This window comes from Diadema antillarum, unplaced genomic scaffold (genome assembly GCF_040938485.1).
Source record: "Diadema antillarum isolate AM-2024a unplaced genomic scaffold, OU_Dant_1.0 scf00000071, whole genome shotgun sequence".
NCBI lineage: Eukaryota > Metazoa > Echinodermata > Echinoidea > Diadematoida > Diadematidae > Diadema > Diadema antillarum.
In genome coordinates, this window is record NW_027270960.1 from 10,361,308 (window position 1) to 10,384,483 (window position 23,176).

The 23,176-nt window shown below is 39.5% G+C and overlaps 2 protein-coding genes across 2 annotated transcripts; both read left to right on the top strand.

The window, feature by feature from the left end:
• The first annotated feature begins 4,123 nt into the window (after nucleotides 1–4,123).
• Nucleotides 4,124–9,508, top strand: LOC139717078 (uncharacterized). Its single transcript, XM_071628586.1, has 6 exons — nucleotides 4,124–4,373; nucleotides 4,985–5,077; nucleotides 5,523–5,750; nucleotides 7,002–7,103; nucleotides 8,174–8,413; nucleotides 9,485–9,508. The coding sequence occupies exons 1-6, from the start codon at nucleotides 4,323–4,325 to the stop codon at nucleotides 9,506–9,508; spliced, it is 738 nt and encodes a 245-aa protein (XP_071484687.1). The 5' UTR covers nucleotides 4,124–4,322.
• A 3,244-nt stretch (nucleotides 9,509–12,752) lies between these two features.
• Nucleotides 12,753–18,745, top strand: LOC139717040 (uncharacterized). The gene is made up of 2 exons (XM_071628552.1): nucleotides 12,753–13,379; nucleotides 13,707–18,745. Exons 1-2 carry the CDS (start codon nucleotides 12,970–12,972, stop codon nucleotides 18,214–18,216), a joined length of 4,920 nt encoding a protein of 1,639 aa, XP_071484653.1. The 5' UTR covers nucleotides 12,753–12,969; the 3' UTR covers nucleotides 18,217–18,745.
• The last annotated feature ends 4,431 nt before the right edge of the window (nucleotides 18,746–23,176 follow it).

Here is a 23,176-nt window from a genome sequence, read left to right on the forward strand (position 1 = left end):
TCCGCTCTGAAGTAATTTGATGATGAGAGAGAGATCGAGAGAGACCTCCACACACACAAGAGTCGTAGGGTGCGCACGTGCGTCTCTCGTCCGGTGCACTTTGTGTTGGTAAAAGTGGGCAGGGCATTTGCTCGTAGTCTACTCATTCCAGACAGTATTTTTTATATTCACTGAGTAACCGCCGAAGAGTGGGATTCAATTTGCGCCCTCTACGGCTTTGGACTGTACAGCCTAAATAGGGCTCTGATTCTCATCAAAGTGATTTTCTCCTCACCTGGAGTCCACCACCTACTCATTATAAGCTCTTTGGATTCTTATACATTCAGTTTAGTTTTTTTCCAGTTTAGTTTAGACATGTAGGATCTGTCAAATAGCTGTTCAACGACATACTCCAGTAGCACATGATGAACGGGGGAGGAGGTATTAAAAAAGTTGATATTATTCTTAAATCACACCAGCCCTTTTAATAATTCACATTGATATAGGTCTACACACTGGATGAGCACACAAACACATTTCTCGATAAAAAAATAAACATTTAAAAATAAAAACATTCTATTTTGTGATAGGATGAAATATTTCAAAAGAGAAAACAATGTAGGCAGGCCCTAAGTCACAAGGATGATACAGAATATTATTGAAATGGATACATGAATGTTTTCCTGAGTAATTGTCCACTAGCTTCATTGAAATTGATTTTGCATGCAACTATCTGTTGGCCTTGAGGGGATACAACACAATACATGAAGAGTTTGTTTTCGCAAATGCCGATAAGTCCATTTTTGAAGATTTTGAAGTACGGTCTCTGTCATAAAGTACAAAATAATACCTTTTAAATGATATATTGGTCATTACATAATAAAGGCACATTTTTGAAGTTATGGTCAAAAGAAGCAAAAATTTTCTTATTTTTCTCTTTATTTTTCAGGACCTTTAATCGCAAATATCTCCATTTGACAAATATGGACTTATCGGTTTTTGCGAACAAACTCTTCACATAGACCCACTGTAACATAGACTGAGAATAAAAAGCAGCAATTCTAGAATCACCCTACATTTGAAATTTTTCAAGGTTACCATTGAAGGTGCTATACCAAAATGATAAAGAAATACATAGGAAATTATGCTGAACCGTGATTCCTCTATTTGCAGTTGCTATGAGTATGTAGATATGTCCTTTCTGGATTGATTATTTTCATATTTGCCACAAACCAAAAGCAATCCAAACTTCAGTGTTTGTCAGTCATGGATGAAATCTTTCAAGGTCATCACATAGGGGGCACTTGGGGAAAATCTCTTTGTATGGGACCTATAATTCATTGTTTGGGATATGTACGTAAAAAGCCTATAGTTATCACATTAATATTTCCATAATAATAGAAATGTGAATTTGCAGACTGATTACATGATAACCAATAGTAAGTGACACTATAGGCAAAACCTGAGTAGAAGATTCATAATGAAACGTACAATAAAAGTTAATCTTTGAACAAATTTTCCATTTCTATTACAGGTGTATCTATCTTTTGATGCCTATGTCATATAAAGAATTAAGGAAATAATAAGGAAACATGCAGAGTCATTCACAACCGTAGGTTCTTCATGTTTTGCTATAATATACTTCAGCAAATTTAACGGCCAAGAAAACCTCATTTCATTCACCAGTATTGGACATGAAAATGGGGGGAAAAAAAACAAATGGGGATTCAGGTTCTAAATTTCATGAGATAATTAGGAACCCGGCCTGCATGAAATATTAAAGAGCACCAGTTCTATATGGAATTAAAGGTTTGTTTAATGAAAATTGGTTTTGTAATGGTTGAGATTAAAATAAAACAAACAAACACTAAAGTGTTCTTTGAATAAATGGTGGGTACCACCTTTTGTAAGAACTTCATTGTTTTTCAAACACCTCAGCCATTTCAACTTCAAGCTTGACTTTTTAATGGAACACTCTTTTGCATCGTTACAATTACTTCTTTTTTTTTTTTACAATGACAAAATGTGCATTGTTCTTTTTTGTTGTTATAGGGCCTAATACCATTCCTGCATAATGATTATAAGGTGTCTTATCTTCAATGAACTGTCTTTTCCAGTTGGATGAAAGACAAATTCACACATATACCGCTTGTATACTAATTTTATAGAAATAAAAGAACTATATTGAATTGAAACCGATTTTACATCAAATAAACTTTTAATTCCTCTAAGAAATAGGCGGTTGCTCACAAAAGTCAACACCTGATTGTCCTGAATCCCTATCTTACCCCAAACCATCTATAATTCTTTCTCCCACATGAACAGAAAAAAAAAAATATACAGAACTTGAAAACCCATTGTGCGTCTATATTACGTGATTTCACTTCAACAAGCTAATAACTCGTACACTTGTAACTCGGCATTGTAAATGGTAGCGGTATGCTGATATGGTGACGTCAGAAGTTGTACGTACGAGGAAGTGCCGTCCAGACAACGCGAGCGGCATGAGCGTGTACGCATGCATTATTATAGTCCGCGATCTCCGGAAAAGCCCCGAACAAGAAAGCAGATTCTGAGGTGTGTATGTAGCTTGCGCTAGAACTGCGCTGCGGCTGTGCTGTACATACAGAGTGTATCGTGAACCATGTAAACACAAATCGGTGAAATGCAGGCGTATTCCTACTGGAAACCCTAGTTGTAAATCAACGAAACTTTCGTGATTCATTCTTTTCCTCTCTTTTGTTTCAATTCCTCGTGAGTAGCCTGTAAATACGGTGAAGTTCAGGTATGAGTGATGGAGGAGAAAATATGGACACAAAAATGGAGAGGTCAACAGTACCGGAAACGGCAAAATCTGAGCAGTTACTACGGGTAGTCGGTGGGAAGCGGTGTATGGCGTTCGGGTGCAGCAACTCGTCTGTGAATTCGAGTTTTTCCATGCACGCAATGCCGGGGAATATGCCTGTCGGGACGGACCAATTTTCGCCTTTACAGAAGGAGTGGATCACATTTATTGGAAGGAAGAGGAAATTCGACTGCAAGGATGCAAGACACTATTCCAACGTCATCATATGTTCCGGACACTTCAAGCAAGAGGACTTTGACTCGACACAGGTTAAGTTTAAAAACACAGAACACCATTTTAATTTTTAGATCTACAATGTATTAAGTAGAATATTTAGTAGATAAAAGCTCTTCCTGCCCACAGGGAGATTTTTATTGTGGCAGAAGGACATTTTTTTTTTTTTTTTACTCTCCACTTGACCTTCATGTCAAGTCAGTGCTTGACATAAACAAGTGTCAAACACATGAAATATTAAAGGACAAGTTCACCTTCATAGCTGTGAATGCAATGTCATCAGTGAAAGTTTAAGGAAGATCCGACAATCCGTTCAGAAGTTATGAATTTTTAAGTATCTGCGCAATTACTGCTGGATGAGAAGACTACTTCAGTATGTGATGTCACATGCGTACAACATCACGATATCATGAAAATAAAAAGAGAATTTCACAAATTTTACTTTTTGATTAAAGTGCACATTTCTTGGACTTGTTACTGATGTATGTTAAGGATAATATTATTCCCCTTGGCTTCTGAAAGAGAGAAGTCGAGTGTTCTTTTGTTATGTGAGAAAAGTGAAAATAAGGTGAATTTTCTTTATATACTTTCTTTATGCCATTGTACTCATGTGACATCACACAAGCTATAGTAGTCTTCTCATCCAGCCATATGACTGAGCAGAAACTTTAAAAATTCATAACTTTTGAACGGATAGTCGGATTTTCCTCAAACTCTCACTGATTTGTTCTACTGATATTGCTGCATTCACTCAACCCACATGTCTATGAAGGTGAACCTGTCCTTTAAGTTCAAGAGGGACAAAATACAACCATAGTGACAGGTTCATGAACAATTAGTGGCGACTTACGAATATGGTAGGTGATGTTACAGCAGGGCGAAGTAGAGCATACATTGGAAGCAAAATATTGCGTCATTTATTTCTTATTATAATAATATGCACAACAGAGTGTATGGCCTTCAGAGTGTGCAATCAGGATATATGATAGTGTAGGAAATTTCAAGGCCGTATCGTTATGACAATTTCATTTTTTCTTTTAATCTATTCCAGTTTGAGATGTTCAGGAGGGGCCATCGCAAAAGACCCCCTAGACTCCTACCCGGTGCTGTCCCCAGTTTGTATGATGCAGTCCAGCCCTTTCCTCCAGCGTGTTTCATACGGCCTGCTCTGGCATCATCTCCGGAAGGTTCAACATCAAACCAGGAATGTCAATATGATCCGCTTGGTGCTGATGAATCTGACTTTGCAGATTTAACTGACTGTATGGATTCAGCTACATTTGATGTTAAACTTGAAGAGCCTGAAGAATATGAGGTGTATATCGTTTTGTTCTATTCAACTTCTAAGATGGTTTTACCTGCCATATTGTATGCTGCCTGAAAGTTTTTTTTTAGATGGGAGTAATTTAACCATGATTTACATTTTGTATGCCCTTAATGAAGCTACAATGACCACAATTATGATAATTTATAGGCTGCAATTTTTCATGTTTGAATAACCAGTTCAAGTTTGCTTCTTTTCAGGAATTTGATATATGCATCCATTAATTACAGTGCACTCCCGTTATAACGAACAAGGTTATAAAGAAATTCCGGTTATAACGAAGTAAAAAATTGGGCTGCAATGTCATCCATACTATGTATTTCTGTTGTTTATTTGTTCTGTTATAACGAAATTCCGACGAAAGAAAACTGCTGGTCCCGAGGACTTCGTTATAACGGGAGTCCACTGTATTATGATTTTTTTCTTCTGTTTTTGTATTGTAAATGTACACAGTGTCACTACATTGTATTGTGTACTGTATGTTGGTATTGAAACTTACAATGTATTTCATTGAAGTTTTGTATGTAACTTTGATATAAATTGTCATTAATTTGTTCACTTATCAACTTAACACTTCAATCAACTAATTCATTTCTTGACAGTATGCCTCTGTTGTGACGACATGTATGTCACCTGAGAAAGGACCTTCTACATCTCCGTATGACTGTGTGAGAGAGGAAAAGAGACAAGAGTGGGTACGTATGTACTATAGGCAACTCATGTTATATCCTTATGATTGGCAGTTTGTTTGTTTGATTGTTTTTAATATTTATAAAAGAATTATTATAACCAATCAATATAATACAAGTAATAATTTTGGTACCTGATTTTTTTTTCATAGTAACAAAATCTATTTACAATCTTGTTCGTTGCAACAAGTCAGCATAGCTCGTCATATCCCGGCCATGCTACTGGGTCTTCGATTTTCAATGCAGTTATGATTTTGTAATAGAAACAGTATAAACTGATAAATGGGTGAAATATAAATGAATCAATTAATTTCAACTTTCATATGAAAAGTAGGAATTTCAACAAATATGGGTATCATGTGTTATTATTGTAAGATACATTTTTTGTATTTATTCAATGTATGTTTTACTGTTTTGGTTTGTTTCATTTCTGCTATTTGGTAACTTTCAGGAAAGTGGCCAAAACAATTTCAAGTTTGTGGATAGCTCTACTCAAACTCCCCTGCAGCTGAGCACTACTTCATCAACCCAATACGATGTGGAGTGTTGTGATGCCGCTGTACAGGTTCCAGAGCCCAATGCTGCACCTTCATCTCAGGAGTGTGTCAATGACCTTAATGACACACTTCCTCCTCATCACCCAGCTCAGTTCCATTTGGATAAAACTTCTGTATTACAGGTATGTTTGTTTGTTTGTTTGTTTGTTTGTTTGTTTGTTTGTTTGTTTTTGTTTGGGGGGGGGGGTCGGTGCTAAGCATTTACAGTAGATAGCTTTGTAAACTGCAGTTTTTCATGAATGAATGGCCACTTAAATTTTTGCTCAAGTTTGGGGAATTTCATCTACATTGTACATCACATTCATGATAGTAAAGGTAATTTCATTTTGCTTTTTTGTATTGTGGGTGTAAACAGTATCACTAGTATATGTGACCCTGCATCACAAAACAAACAAAAAGTCGCCAGACATGAAAATTTAGTTATGAGCATATTCTGAAAGAGCAAAGCTTTAAAATGATGTATAACTCAAATCAAATGGACTCTCCTATTCAACCTATCTAAATATTGGAAAGAAAGCACACACTCAGGAAAAGTGTAAACTGAGAAAAGAGACTCTGAAGTACAGTGTCTATTCAAGTGCTTAATCTCTACTTACCCATGCTGGCTGTGTGATGAATGGGACAAAAAATAGGATGTAAACTACTGGAGTAACAACAATGAAGGGATTATCAGACCAAATTGAAATTGAGCATGCCTTATTAACACACTCTGTCCTTAATTAATGCCAACTTTGAAAGCAGTAGCATCATCCTTTCAAAAGTTATAGGAGTTGAAAGTGGAGAGTGTGAACAAGGTTTTTAAGAAATGAAAAGAGGACTCTAAAGGCACACTAAATCACACTATTCTGCCAAAAAAATGTTCGCAAGAAACTGCTAGAAAACATACTTACCTGTCCATTTTATGATCCCAAATTTTAAGATAATGTAGAAGAAGACTTGCTCTTTCAGAAAATATGAAAAAGTAAAGATCGGCTCGGTTGACCCATTTCACCTATTTTGAGTCCTCACACAAAATCAATGTGTGCGACTTTTTGTTCGTTTTGTGATTCACGGACACATATTGTCTGCCATGGTTTTGAGACTTGAACTTACATTTTTATCTGTGATTGCCATGATATGTAGTCTTGCAAAACACTTTTTTGTGAGTGTTAAAAAATGGGTTGTTAGTTTAGATTTCAGGACAATTGTGCAACTATTGCCATCATATTTCATCAGTCATCCCTCATACATCTTCCATCTCTCTACATCTTTTTCTCCAGAACCGATGGTTAGATTTCAAACAAATTTCTTACAGACCAGCCTTAATGAAAGGGGAGCCAAATTTGTTGACGTGATATTGCATTTTTTAATTTCATTTTGTGTTCTGAATGTAGGAAGACATCACAAGGATAAAAAGTGAAGAAGAGAAGTCTGTCCCATGTGATCTTGGGTGGGTCATTGATTTCCCATCTCCTATCCAGCCACAGTCCTTTCAGGTAAGATTTTCCTGTGTTTGTTTTGCTTGTTTATTGACATGGATTCTTATACCTGGTGAATTTATGAATTTTTATCTCGACTGCATAGCGGAAGCGAGACACAGGCATCACTTTTCCTCCTGTGGTATAAGTGGCAGCAGCCACATCAGGTGTAATATCTGTAACTTTCATCAGGTTTGAACTATGACCACCAAATGCACACCACAGGTACATATTGAAAAGGAACAGAAAACATGTTGATTGATTTGGAATATTGGTAAAATCTGAAAAGTTGAAAGGTCAGGTGATCAGTGAACTTTGTGTGGTTATCACTGTACTGGTAGTAGTGGTAGTAGTGTTATTAACAGTGTACTCTCAATAACTTTTCACATATTTGAGCTAAGGCGATATAACTCACACCACAGTTACATCGTGTGATGATGCCATTCGAGTTTGAATACAGACTTTGTATTAGTAAACAGAAGGTCAAAGGTCAAAAGTCAATGAACTTACAATGAAGAATACTATACTCACAAATTGTGATAGAATTATGCCAGAGAGACATCCCTTCATGTTTGCTCTGTTTTACTAATGTGATTAACAAGAGGCATTGCAGGGAGACATTGAAGTTATAAATGCTCGAGTCTAGGGGAAGGTGCATTCCAGTGTCTTTTGATAATCATATAATTTAACAGTACTAAAAAAATAATAAACATAATCTTTGTGCTGGAAGAGTTGTTTGTTTGGTTGTTGTTGTTGTTGCTGTTGCTGTTTTTGTTTTGGGGAGTAGTATCTTGGTAACTTGAAAACCCTAGTAGACAAAAAGTTTTGAAATATATGGCACATAAAGATGTAAACATGTAGATATTCATTTGAGAACATATTATGTGATTATTAGGGAAAATGAATAATATAATCAACATGCATTTGCATTAAGTTGCTTAAACCCTGTGCTTCGTTTGCAGATAGGTACATAATTGTGTTGTGAGCTGTAGTGCTTTATTTGCCCACAAATGTCTGGAAACTTATTGTCAATGAATAGAGATAGAGGAAACATTAAAAATAAAACAATAACAAACTGATTTCTTCAGGTGTCGGATAGCCTACCACCGGATGCAAATGGTCAACCAACTTCTCACCCTGGTCCACCAACGTCAACCCGTAATGATCGACCCACTTTGCAGAGTTTTCCAGAAGACTCATCATCCAATGAGGAATGTCATCATGATAAACATGACGGTGATGAACCAGATTTCATGGATTCAGTTGACTGTATGGATTCAGTAATATGTACATGTGATGCTGAACATGAAGACCCTGAACCACATGAGGTAATCTTTCATTTTCTGTCATGTTACCCAGAATGTTTTGGTGTTAGTTTATCAAACTTAGTATGGTTGCAACCACCAGCATGTAAACGTAGACTGCAGTTTTCCCTGAAGGAATATCCATTTAAATTTTGCTCAAGTTCTTGATTTCTATCTGCCCATCTGCAGTGTTTTCATATTTGTTTTGTTTTTCTTGTCTTTTTTAAAGAAAATATTTAATGTGATATTTGCAGAGACTCCAACCCAAAGCACCTTCTGATCTGGAGATTCTCCCGCCTGAAACCCATAGCAAACGGGAGACCCAAGTTTATGTGTGCGAAGCGCGAAGTTCCTGGGGTTATAGATGGTGCTCTCTGGTGCTATCTAAGGCTTATTTTTGCAACATACGATAGCAATAAGTAAGAAATCCTTTCCAACGGGAGACATTGAACCAGGGCGGGAGAAATTGAATCTCAAACGGGAGAACGGGAGATTTTGCAAAAGTGCGTTTTCGGCGGGAGATCTCCCGTCGAAAGCGGGAGAGTTGGAGTCTCTGTATTTGGTGCCCCGGTGTACAAATAAAATTTCTTCCTTTTTTTTGGGGGGGGGGTGGAGAGATTACCCATAAAAGGATGAAAATGATTTCCACTGCTTTATACAAGAAGATATTGTTTTGTCTCAACAATGGACGAATGGTAATGCATTTAAAAGATTGTAACATTTGATTGATTACGTTTTCCTCTCTCTGAGTAGGTAACAGTATAATTCTGTGCTGAATTTGGAGATTAAAATGGGCTTTATCTGAAATACCGTCCAAAATTATAACCAAAAAAAACTACAAAAAAGTACAACAAATTGTATTGTTGTTATTGCTGAAGTACTTCCCTTTACTAATCCCCCTTATCCTTTGGGGGGGGGGGGGGGGGGGGGTGGAGTATGCCATGAAACATTTTGCCAGACAAATTTGTCCTACAAATTTGCTCTCAGCCAATCAGATGCAAGGATTTCACAAGCTTATAACAGTTTGTCCAAAACTGACAAATCATTTCATGAAATGCCCCCATTGAGTGCTGCCATGGCCTTCCTGGTGGACAGAGGCACATTGCTACACCTGAGTGAGCTTGTTAGCTCTCCAAGTAGGTCAAGTTTGGATAATGACTGAATGCTAATGTAAAAATAGCTTGGCAAGTTAAGCTTAACCTGTTGAAGGCTACTCTCAAGTACTCAGGCAGGTGTCTATCGGAAATGCGTGGCAAAGCAAAATTACTTTGTCCTCGATGGGTTTAGGTCGATGCACTTGAAGGGTTGATGGTGGCATGTAATTAGTCCAAATTGGTGTTCTTTTAGCAAAGCTTGTAGTATCCTTATCTTAGGTGTGTAGTCTGGTCCTGGTAATCACTGATTGTGTAATAATTTTTGTTTACAGGTTACAATGGCATTGCCAGAATCACCAAATAATGAAGATTTTGATCAGAAGATGATTGTCAAGATCAAAGAAGAGCCTGATTGGGGTGAGTTAAAGGAAAAATTTCCCCAAGTATACATGTGCATTGAGTGAATGCAGCAGTATGAGGAGAACATTTAAGTGACAGTTTGAAGAAACTCAGACAATCTTTTTTAAAATGAGGATTTTTTTTCCAAAGTATTGGTGCCTAAATCACTGAATGAGAAGACTACAAGTGACAAAGCTTGGTAATGTTAATACTGAACAATGTGACGGAAACATACTAGAATTTCACAAACTTTAGTCTTTTAATGAAAATAAGACATACCTTTGACTTGTTACTGACATATGCTAAGAATAATGTTGGTGACATTGTTTTATCAGGAGACAATAGGGACACAACTGCTGAGATGATGTTCCAGGTGAAGAGGGAACCAGGCGCATTGGCTGGATCCGAAGCTGCAGCGGAGTTGAGCCCAGACAATGCAGAGAGCTGTGGAGATTCAGAACCCAATGCCATGGTGATAAGAACGGCGCACTTGCGGTCAGAAGGTACTTGTTTTTTTTTGTTTTGTTTTGTTTTTTTTTCTAATCTGTATCTTACTCCTGCCAACTTGAGTAGGGTGCAAAACACGGTCAGCTTGGAGGCAAAGCTCAGTGTGTTTACTATCCCGGAACATTTACACCACTGCATGCAGGCAGTATTTGGATATTCTACTATCCAATCGCTTTGAAGCCACCGTGTCACCATCTTACCATACACATTGCCAAACATGGTTACAGTTTGTTATTCTGAAGGATTTTTATTCTGAAGATTTGTTATTTAGAATATTAGTAATTCCAAAGACTCATTATTCCGAAGGTCTGTAAGGTTAGAGTAAATAATAGGGTTAGTGTACGGATTAGGTTCAGGATTAGGATTAGGGTTAGGTTGAGGGGCATGGTCCAGGGTTATCGCCCTAGACCCATATATACAGCACACAGGTAAAGTTCATGTGGAATGTGTGTTAACTTCTTCCATGAGTGCCCAACAATCTGAGTAGCAATACATAGGCTGGTGTGATGACAATTTACAAAGTTAAGATCAGTGCTAGAACAGCATCTACAGACTCATAAACACTTTTTTTTTTTCAATCCAGTTTCCAAAATGACTCAAACAACTCAGAATATAGTTGCTATTAATGACAACTGGACCAGAATCTAGCTTGGGGTAAAGTAGAGGAACTGTACTCTGTAAGATTTCAAAGAAGTCGCAAGTGTAAGTGCTTACGTCATTGAATGAGATTTTTTTACCCACCATATCTCTCTTGCTCTAGGTGTCTCAATAGGTACCTGGCAATGCTTGGGTGATAATGACAGGGCCGTCTGGTATGGCAGAGTACCACTGAAGAGAATACTTTGGATAATTTAGACTTTTTTCTAGCTTTATTTGACTGTTTATCTTCAATACATACAGATGGACAATGTTAGTACATCATATTGTATTTCATCGCTGTTCACTTTAAATTTTGCAAGCCTCGATATTGAGACTCTGCATAGTTGCATATGAAAATATGTGAGAGATCCCGCCTGCGTGCAGATGTTCAATTCATTCGTAGCTGTTTTGTAGAAAGGAGCGAAGTTGCTGTGCTCCTGTGATCCAACATGATTTTCACTGAAATTTCACAGTTCACCTCAATTTCATTAGTGTTTTACCCATTATTACAGTTCCTAGTATGTCAAACAAAAAGTTGAAAGAAAAAACAGAGAAATATCTAGTTTCTTTGATTTCTCTGTCTCTTGCCTTGCTCTTGCCAGCCAGGGTTCAAGCGCAGTATGTAGGCTACAGGCAGCAGCCTAGCTGCGTCTGCATGAGAAGGCAGTATGTGTAGTACTTAACAAGCTCTTTGCGTTGTGATGGCCAGAAGCTAGGGAAGAAAAAAAACCTAAACAAGGTGAAACCTCACTCAGATGCTAGATTGTGATCCACTAGTAGTGACAGTTCGAAGTCGGACATAGCCCCAAATATCTTCCTTCCTGAGTTCTTGATGCTCTGCCAGGCTCTCTGACGTACTACATGCAAGACGACCATGATGTACTCAAAACACATGGAGAATCCTAGCAAGCTATGAATTTTACAAATTTTAACATCCATTGATAAGAAACGCATTCTTGATATTGGATTTCATTAATGAAAAACACCGTCTTACCCATAAAGGTGAGCAATTCTCTCACACACATTACTAAGTTATCAGTATCGATTAAAAGATGATGGGTAGTCCCACATGTGCAAATTAATATCTTAATGTTATGTTGTTTTTTTATGTCTACTGATATAACGAGACATCGGCTGTATCAAGGAAAATGACTCAGTCCCAACCAGCTCGTTATATCAAGTTTCTCCTGTACAGTGTATTCTCATACACAGTAATGTGTAGTCTTGATATTGAGACTTACGTTACAGAACAAAAAGATGTCATGATAACTTACCTCCATGAAGTTTGATCTTTGTTTTATGAGTAAGGCAAAGAGGAGAGACTATGTGCTCTCCTCTCCCACCCATTACATTTTATCTTACTATCAAAGACTTTCATTGTGGTAAGTTCTCATCTTTATTTCATGTCAGAATCCTGTAGACACTTAATCTCTTTAAAGATTGAACATGTGCACGCAAGGCATGATGTGTTACATATTCTCATACGCATTTAATGTGTTGTCTCTTCTCTTGGCCTTAGTAATAAAGAAAGATCTAATTTTGAAAAGGAGAGTTCTTGTTGAATCTTTCTGTTCTCCTGTGTATGTAGATGTGCTTTAATGATTCCTCTCTTTCTCTCTCCCCCTTTCTGTCTATCTCCTCCATCTAAATGGGCCAACAGATGCCAAACTATGGACAGCCAATGGGCAGGGATTTACCTCCTCTCAAGATCAGGAAAGAGAGCATGTAATCCACCAAGGGGAGCCTATCCAATGCTGTGACGTCTCTATCAGAGAGGGGGATAGAAAGACTGAAGAAAGGAGAGAACAGTTTTCAAAGTGTAGTGTGTGCTCCAAAGTGCTCTTCAGGGGTGGCTTGTGTCCAGACCGCAGTGGCACATCTTGCAGTCTTCTTTTGTGTACTACTTGCCAAGCCTCTGACATACTGAATGAACCAAAATTAATGGAAGATATTGTAAGAGCAACCTCAGGAGTCACTGTGTCAGTCTCGCCAGGAAGTAAAAATCAGGATGTGCTTGAAAGCACAGAAGGGAAGCCAAAGAAGTCGCAGAAAGATGAGAGTCAGAGTGGATCACAAGAAAAACGCAAAACATGTGATGAGGGAACAAGAAAGGTCATAAGGAAAGTCAAAGATGGCAAAGTGGCAAAATCTAGTGTAAAGAGACGTAGGGGCCTATCGATACCACACACATGCTCTGTGTGCAGGAAGAGGTTCACGCGGAAGGAACACCTTGTAACACACATGAGAATCCACACAGGTGAGAAGCCGTACAAATGCAAGGACTGTGGCAAGGCCTTCTCAGACAGCAGTACCTTCTCCAAGCACCTCAAAATTCATGCCAAGGGGAAAGGGTTGCCGTTGAGAGGAATTGCCAAAAGAAATTTAAAAGATCACATAGTAACAAGAGAAGATAACAAATACCATGAAGCCAGAGTTCAAAATTATGACAGATACCACGACATATCCATGGTGAATGGTGATGACAAATATCACAAAACTAGAGCAGAAGATGATTTCAGATACCATAAAGCCAGAGAGAAAGATGACGATAGATACCATAATGCCATGGTGGTAAGAGAGGATGAGAAAAGGCAGGATCCCATGGTGGAAGATGGTGCCCCTGCCACTGTATCTCCTGACCCCACTCTTGCTGATGATAAACACAGTGGTTCAGCGAGACCACACACATGCTCTGTGTGCAGGAAGAGGTTTACACGGAAGGAACACCTTGTAACACACATGAGAATCCACACAGGTGAGAAGCCTTACCAATGCAAGGAATGCAGCAAGGCCTTCTCAGACAGCAGTACCTTCTCCAAGCACCTCACGATTCATGCCAAGCGGAAAGGGTTGCCGGTAAGAGGAAAAGAGAAAAGGAATTTAAATGATTACATATTAGCAAGAGAGGATGACAACAATGAAGCCAGAATGGAAAATGATGACAGATACCACGAGGTCATGGTGGACGATGATGAAGAATACTACGAAGCTAGAGCAGTAGATGATGGCAGATACCACAAAGCCAGACAGGAAGATGATGATAGATACCATAATGCCATGGTGTTAATAGAAGATGAGAAAAGCCAGGATCCTGTGGTAGATTATGGTGCCCCTGCCACTATATCTCCTGACCACACTCTTGCTGATGATAAACATTGTGGTCAAGCGAGACCACACACATGCTCTGTGTGCAGGAAGAGGTTTACACGGAAGGAACACCTTGTAACACACATGAGAATCCACACAGGTGAGAAGCCTTACCAATGCAAGGAATGCTGCAAGGCCTTCTCAGACAGCAGTACCTTCTCCAAGCATCTCACAATTCATGCCAAGCGGAAAGGGTTGCCATTGAGAGGAATTGCCAAAAGGAATTTAAAAGATTACATAGTAACAAGAGGTGACAAATGCCTTGAAGCCAGAGCAAAAGATAATGACAGATACCACAGACCCATGGTGGAAGATCATGACAGATACCATGAAGCCATACTGGACGATGTTGAAAAATGCCATGAAGCCATAGTGGAAGATGATGACTTATACCAAGAATCGAGAGCGGAAGATGATGTAATGTACCATGAAGCCAGCCACGAAGCCAGCCACAAAGCCAGATTGGAAAATGATGAGAGATATCAGAAAGCCAGAGTGGAAGATGATGGCAGGTACCAAGAAGTCAGAGTGGTGGAAGATGATGACAGATTCTACAAAGCCAGACCGGGAGGTGACGACGGACACCACGAAGCTGGTGTGGAAGATGATGAGAGATACCAGAAAGCCAGAGTGGAAGATGATGGCAGGTACCAAGAAGTCAGAGTGGTGGAAGATGATGACAGATTCTACAAAGCCAGACCGGGAGGTGACGACGGACACCACAAACCTGGTGTGGAAGATGATGAGAGATACCAGAAAGCCAGAATGGAAGATGATGGCAGGTACCAAGAAGTCAGAGTGGTGGAAGATGATGACATATTCTACAAAGCCAGACCGGGAGGTGACGACGGACACCACGAAGCTGGTGTGGAAGATGATGAGAGATACCAGAAAGCCAGAGTGGAAGATGATGGCAAGTACCAAGAAGTCAGAATGGTGGAAGATGATGACATATTCTACAAAGCCAGACCGGGAGGTGACAACGGACACCACGAAGCTGGTGTGGAAGATGATGAGAGATACCATAAAGCCAGAGTGGAAGATGATGGCAGGTACCAAGAAGTCAGAGTGGTGGAAGATGATGACAGATTCTACAAAGCCAGACCGGGTGGTGACGACGAACACCACGAAGCTGGTGTGGAAGATGATGAGAGATACCAGAAAGCCAGAGTGGAAGATGATGGCAAGTACCAAGAAGTCAGAATGGTGGAAGATGATGACATATTCTACAAAGCCAGACCGGGAGGTGACAACGGACACCACGAAGCTGGTGTGGAAGATGATGAGAGATACCATAAAGCCAGAGTGGAAGATGATGGCAGGTACCAAGAAGTCAGAGTGGTGGAAGATGATGACAGATTCTACAAAGCCAGACCGGGTGGTGACGACGAACACCACGAAGCTGGTGTGGAAGATGATGAGAGATACCAGAAAGCCAGAGTGGAAGATGATGGCAGGTACCAAGAAGTCAGAGTGGTGGAAGATGATGACAGATTCTACAAAGCCAGACCGGGAGGTGACGACGGACACCACGAAGCTGGTGTGGAAGATGATGAGAGATACCAGAAAGCCAGAGTGGAAGATGATGGCAGGTACCAAGAAGTCAGAGTGGTGGAAGATGATGACATATTCTACAAAGCCAGACCGGGAGGTGACGATGGACACCACGAAGCTGGTGTGGAAGATGATGAGAGATACCAGAAAGCCAGAGTGGAAGATGATGACGGATACCACGAAGCCAGAGCGGTGGAAGATGATGACAGATTCTACAAAGCCAGACTGGAAGGTGACGACAGACACCACGAAGCTGGTGTGGAAGATGATGACACATATGATGTCATGGTGTTAATAGAGGATGAAAAAAGCCAGGATCCCATTGTAGAAGATGGTCCTCCTCTCACTATACCTCCTGACCCCACTCTTGCTGGAGAGAAACATAGTGGGTCAGCGAGACCATTCATGTGCTCTGTATGCGGAAAGAGGTTCAAGCGGAAAGACCACCTTGTGACACACATAAGAGTCCACACGGGAGAGAGGCCCTACCACTGCAAGGACTGTGGAAGGTCATACTCAGACAGCAGTTACTTCTCCAAGCACCTCACTCTTCATGCCAAGCAGCAAGGGTTGCCGTTAAAAGGAAAGGTGAAAAGGAATTTAAAAAGTTACATAGTAACAAGAGAGGATGACACATACCATGAAGACAGCATGGAAAATGATGACATATACTGGAAAGACATGGTAGAAGATGATGACAAATACCACGAAGTCAGAGCAGAAGATGATGAAAGATACCTCAAAGCCAGAGTGGAAGATCATGGCACATATCATGAAGACAGAGCTGACAATGATTACAGATATCATGAAGCCATGGTGGAAGATGACAAATTCCATGAAACTAGAGCAGAAGATGATGCCATGGTGTCAATAGAGAATGACGGGTGCCACAATGCCATGGTGCTAATAGAGGATGGCATAAGCCAGGATCCCATGGTGGAAGATGGTCATCCTGCCACTATATCTTCTGACCCCACTCTTGCTGGAGAGAAACATAGCAGACCAGCGAGACCACACACATGCTCCGTGTGCAGGAAGAGGTTCACGCGGAAGGACCACCTTGTAACACACATGAGAATCCACACAGGTGAGAAGCCATACCAATGTAAGGAATGTGGCAAGGCGATCTCAGACAGCAGTTCCTTCTCAAAGCACCTCGCCATTCATGCGAAGCGGAAAGGGCTGCCTTTAAGAGGAAAGGCCAAAAGAAATTTAAAAGATTACATCGTAACAAGAGAAGATGACAGATACCATGCATCCAGAGTGGAAAATGATGACAGATGCAATGATGCCATGGTGGAAGATGGTGGCATATACCACGAAGCCAGATTGAAGGATGGCAACACATACCACGAAGCTAGAGTGGATGAGGATGACACATACCACAAGGCCAGAGTGGATGATGATAAGAGATGCTATGAAGCTAAAGCGGAAGATGATGACACATACCACGATGCAATGGTGTTCATAGACGATGAGAGAAGCCATGATCCCATGGTGGAAGATGCTCTTCTTGACACTGTAGCTCCTGACCCCATTCTTGCTGAAGAGAAACATAGTGGGCCTGCAAGACCATTTTTGTGCTCTGTCTGCGGAAAGAGTTTCAAGCGGAAGGACGGCCTTGTGGCACACGTCAGAATCCATACAGGCGAGAAGCCATTCCAATGTAAGGACTGTGGCAAAGCATTCACTGAACGCAGTACCCTTATCAAGCACAGCACAATTCACGCCGGGGGGAAAAGGCCACAATTAAGAAAATATGTAACAGGGCAACCCAAAGATTACATGATGTTAGTAGATGATGATCAATGGAACAATGCCAAAGTGGAAGATGATCCACGTCCCGTAATATCATGTGACCCCACTCTTGGTGGAAAGAGGAAGAGTATGCATGCAAGACGACACATGTGCACTTTGTGCAAGAAGAGGTTTAAGCGGAAAGAACACCTTGTGAGACACATCAGAATCCATACGGGCGAGAAGCCATACCATTGCAATTTCTGTGGCAAATCATTCTCTGACAAAAATCACTTTTACACCAGGCACCTCCCAACCCACACCAGGCAGAAAGGGCTGCAGTCAAGAGAAAATGTCAAAGGGCAATTGATAGATTACATGGTGTTATTAGATGATGACAAAAGCAACAATGCCAAAGTAGAAGAAGATCCTCTTTCTGCAGTATCTGACACCACTCTTGCTGGAAAGAGAAGTAGTAAGCAAGCAAGACGACACATGTGTGCTTTGTGCAAGAAGCGGTTTAAACGGAAAGAACATCTTGTGAGACACATCAGAATCCATACAGGTGAGAAGCTGTACCATTGCAATTTCTGTGGCAAGGCATTCGCTGATAGAAATCACTTCTTCTCCAAGCACCTCCCAACTCACACCAGGCAGAAAGGGCAGCAGTTGACCCCTACCAGTACAGCACCGGTAGACAGTAGTGCCCTATTTGCTGGAAGATGTTCCCCGAGCACTGCTGCGCGGTGACCTATGTCTGCTCTTGGGGAAAAGTACTATGGCTGCAAGGTGTGTGAGAAGAATTTCACACGGTGGCACCACTGCCTGTGACTAGTGTAGGAAGTCCTTTGAGCACTTAGACCACTATGAAGACCACATGAAAACTCACTCCCAAGAGACTGACTAGTACTATTTGCCCCAGTGTGGTATCTGATGGCAATGGTGCAATGGACTTTACAGAATTAAATAGAGAGAAAATTGGAGACTATCAGGGTCTACCACAGAAGAGGTTTACAGATGCCTGACAGAATGAAAATGGTTTTGAAAGGTTCATAAAGGAAGATGTTATAACAAAGTATAAACCCTATCTCTGTCACAGCCTGAAGCCTGCCACAAGACTGCTCAGGTCAATTCAGTCAGCCCTGTTTTGATTGACAGATTATTCCAAAGGTTTAGATGCTACCACTGGCACTGTAAACTCATTCGTGATTGGCTGACATTGTAATAAAATTGTATCTATTGTGCTAAAAGCTTCACCACCATCAACCAATCAAGAAAGCCCTCTCACAGACAAAAAACTTTGTGGTTGCTTCATGTTTATTTGCATGTAGATTTCAAAGTAATGTGTTCAGTTCTGACATAGGCTTCATATGTGGCAAACCTGCGTGAATCTACAAAAATCCTTGCATGTAAGAAAAAGTTTGTAGATATGGATGAATTTCCCTCTATTTTATATAAGTCACATAGCAAAGTATGAAGTGATTCTAGGAATTTCATCATCATCAAATTCTGTGAAGGGGTATATTTCCAGTATTATCGGCGTAGTGAATATCTTGACATGTACTGATAGATTGGATGGATACTTCACATCGACAGTGGAACGTGCTGTTCATCAGGCCTATACAGCAGTTGTAACAATTCACCAAGGGGTGCAATGGGTCTATAACTGGGGCCAGCGGGGCAGGGCGTGTGGTGCAATAGAGTTTATAGCCTCCTGCTTTAAGCTGCACAGTGTCAAAGCTGCAGTATTTTTGACTGTTTATCATGATGACATGAAATATACCATCACTATATTGAACTTAGTTCAATAGGAGTACATTGTATATCATTTATACAGAAAATGAGTACAATGTACAGCAATAGTTCAATTCTAACAGGAGAGCACAGAAAGTTGAGCATACTCAACTGGAGTGGATATGTGACCTGACACAATGAAAGGATCTGAAAGTTGCTGACGGCTGAGCCAAGAAAATGGAGTTTGAAGCCAGATCATTAAAATCACTCAAAACCATAAAAATTCTGTTTTGGCATAATGTTGTTTTCGAATGTTTCGTCTACCATCTGCTGAAACTTTGAACCTAAATGATCAAAGGAAAGGCAAGAAATTGGCATGTTTCTGGGCCATGATTTTCCGACTTCAACAGAACAGAACCATGTCCGATGATTTGGATTTAGCGCCACAGGTGGACTCCACCTCCAGCATCGGGGGAGTGATGTTATTAGACAGTGCATGGCATCCTGGCTACTGATTGGTCATGCATAGATCGCTGGCGCTACATTTGAATGAACACTGCGGAGGTTGCTATGAGCAGAGTAGTGTAATGTCATTTTCAGAAAATCGACCTCCCTCAACTTTCAGATCCTTTTGTTGTAACAGGTCTCATATTGTAAAGACTGAATATTTCTAATGACAAATTTTACCCTTAGGTTATCATATCGTAACGGCAATATTACGGGATGTATTTTAATCTAAATTATATGCAGATAACAAAAGTCATATTTTCACTCTTGCATTTCCTCCTATGTCTGAAATTGCGCATAAACTTGTGAAATGGAAGCTGTAATTGCCACACACCTTAGTTCATAAGTCCCCCTTGACATCTGGTGTGATACGTGTATATCACTATCACAAAAAGGCATCGCCGCGATGTTGCACGACTTGTTATGCGTCCGCCATGAAGTGTTGCCAGGAGCATTATGTTTTCGGTGGTTGTCCGCCCTTCCGCCCATTCATAATCAATTTTGTGAACAGAAAAAAAATTAGAAACTGGTTAAGGTATGCCAAGGACACTTGACATATGTATGTATGAGTCGACAAAGTTGTGCCTGTCAACTTTTGGATGTGTGTGTGCACGGTCTGAGGTCAACAGTTGAGATCACGTTATCAAAATGTCTTTAATTCCCCCATATTTATGCAATATCTGAAGGTTTTTCTTGAAACTTAGTGTATTCATGTATTACCCGAGGGAGATTCTCCAAGGAAGTTTAAGGCCATTGGGGTCAAAGGCCAAAGGTCAACTGAAAAAATGCTAAGTTTTCATGTTTTTCCCCATATCTCGGAAATGGTTAAGGTATTTTCATAAAATGTGGTACATACATGTATGCATGTTTTGCCTAACAACATTACAAATTCCCTCAAGGGTTTGGCCATGAGGTCAAAGAACAAGGGTCAAAGGTCAAGCTAAGCTGCAATAATTACACTCTCCTCCAAATCTTGGTAATTACTCATTATATAGACATAATTAAACTTGGTATACAAGAGTTTTACAGCATAATATTTCCTCCACACCAATACATTTGAGTGTGTTTGTATGTTTATGTTTGTGTTTTTTGTTTTTTGCCCACTGTGCTTCAAGTAAGCACATGTACAATGTAACTGTGTTTCTCATTTAAATAGTCTTGCCATCTACATTAAATAGAATTGTTTTTATTTTATCAAACATGTTTTTTTTTGTGTGGAATCTTTTGTTATCTAATCACCTGATTACTTTGTCATTTATACCATATTTCTGTCATAAAAGATTTGATTATTATGTAAATGCAGAAATGGTTTGCAAACAACCAAACAAAACATGTGTACTGGCAGGTCATGCAGAAACATTAGTTTTCAGAGAACTTGTGTCAGAAATCATTCGGACATTATGATGCTATTAAATCCTATGTTTCAGTCTCAGTTTCACTTTACATGTATTACAATTCAATTCAACTCAAATTTTATTTCATTTTTCAACAAAAAAAGAATGTACATATCACTTTCTTAGGTATAGCAGAGAATATTTAAGCAAACGATGTTAAGTGAAAAGAGTATACAATTAGTGTGGAACCTTTAAATAATTATACATCGTCGTGAACACCAAAGTGATCAGAGTGAAGTAAACAGTACGCAAAATGAGAAAAGTGGTAGGACCCTCTGAAAAGACAACTACATTTGTATTAACCTTGTTGAATGTGGATGCCTCTTGAAAAAGGACAGCAATAAAAAACAAAAACAAAAGTCTGGAAGCCCACTGCAAAGACAGAGCAACAAACAAACACAAATACATGTACAGGGGAAACTCGGTATAACGAACACTGCTATAACGAGATATCGGTTATAACGAGGAAATTTTCTCGGTCCCAAATTTCCTTCCACACAAGTCTATGTAAAATGCTACTCTTATAGCGAGATCGGCTATAACGAAATAACTGCTATAACGAGATAAATTTTGTGACTTCCAAACAAAGAAAAACATAGTAAATCAAACCTGCTATAGCGAGGTAAAGCAAAATGCCTTCGGTAAAGCTTTACTTCGCCTGTGATATCATCTTCCGAGATTGTAAAGCTTGATGCGCCAAAAACTGTCTTGTACACACATAATCATTTTCTTCAGTGCTCTCCAGCTAGCTCTGCATGTTGTACGTGTGAAGTGTGTGTGTGCACGCACACTGATACATGCAGAAAATGTGGTGGGACGGCCATATGTATACATGACATCATCATGACGTTTAGTAGGTGTGAGGCAATCTGATGCTGTGATTGGCCTTCTACTTAGGGAATTCCCCGTCTTCACACACACGCAGTCATAATGTACATACAGAATGTGTCACATACACACACAGCATTGTGCAGACCATATTCAAGCTTTCCACACAACACACACCCATACGATAACCACATACCAATCCACAGACGATCTTCATACAATCGCAAGCTATATAAATTTACAAATTCAAACATCTACAATTAATAAGAAACACATTCTTGATATTGGATTTCCTTGGCGAAAAACATCTTCTTACCCATAAAGGTGAGTAATTCCCTCACACACAATATCAAGTTATCAGTATTGATTGAAATATAATGGGTAGTCCCACATGTGCAAATTAATGTCTTTATTTTATGCCTTCTTTTATGCCTACTGATATAACGAGATATCGGCTATAACGAGGAAAATGACTCGGTCCCGACCATCTCGTTATATCGAGTTTCCACTGTACACACAAACGAACATGAAATGAGACTGGGACTGCAATGACACTACTAAAAGAGAAGCTATGAGACAAGACAAAATGAGACAAGACTAACATAAGCAGTAGAACAGACAAGAATGTTCAGCTGAGACATTGATCTCATATGTTGTATGTTATAAAAGAATTGTGGCACATGAAAAGAGCAAGGTAATTCATCATATTCAGTCAGTTAGAATATATTGTATGAAAACATTTAAGCATCACTATACAATTAAAACCAAAGAATAATTGCAATAGAATACTGATAATAAAAGACGTTTATATTGTGCAGCTACTACGTGTATGTCTACTACTGCGCATTACAAGGTGACATATTGTACATAATTCAATTATAGAATACATTTCTTCGTACAATGGCTTTTTAACCTGACCTTTCATAATAAACTCATTAATTGTAGCCTGCTTGCCTTACAAAGGGAGATTATTCCATAATTTGGGTGCAGTATACAAGAATGCACTGTCAACAAGAGTAGCTTTTGATTTCGTGGATGGATATTTCAGTAAAACAGAAATATAACATTATGTAATGTGGAATGCATTTTGAATGTGTTCAGAGACAAAAAGGTAGTGCCATAATCAGGTCTGTTCCAATAAGATTTAAAGAACAGTTGTATATTTTTGTGATTTAAAAATATTGTTACAGACTTAAAAGCACTATACATGAATCCACACACTGACAGTTTGAGAAAACAATATATCA

What these genes read in the sequence shown, in the direction of transcription:
- LOC139717078 (XM_071628586.1), top strand. Translation starts at nt 4,323, where the DNA reads ATGGATTCAGCTACATTTGATGTTAAACTTGAAGAGCCTGAAGAATAT. An exon ending in AAGAGCCTGAAGAATATGAG is followed by an intron (nt 4,374 to 4,984) that starts GTGTATATCGTT and finishes ATTTCTTGACAG; the next exon opens with TATGCCTCTGTTGTGACGAC. An exon ending in TCCAGCCACAGTCCTTTCAG is followed by an intron (nt 7,104 to 8,173) that starts GTAAGATTTTCC and finishes TGATTTCTTCAG; the next exon opens with GTGTCGGATAGCCTACCACC.
- LOC139717040 (XM_071628552.1), top strand. Translation starts at nt 12,970, where the DNA reads ATGGAAGATATTGTAAGAGCAACCTCAGGAGTCACTGTGTCAGTCTCG. An exon ending in ATTCATGCCAAGGGGAAAGG is followed by an intron (nt 13,380 to 13,706) that starts GTTGCCGTTGAG and finishes TGGTTCAGCGAG; the next exon opens with ACCACACACATGCTCTGTGT.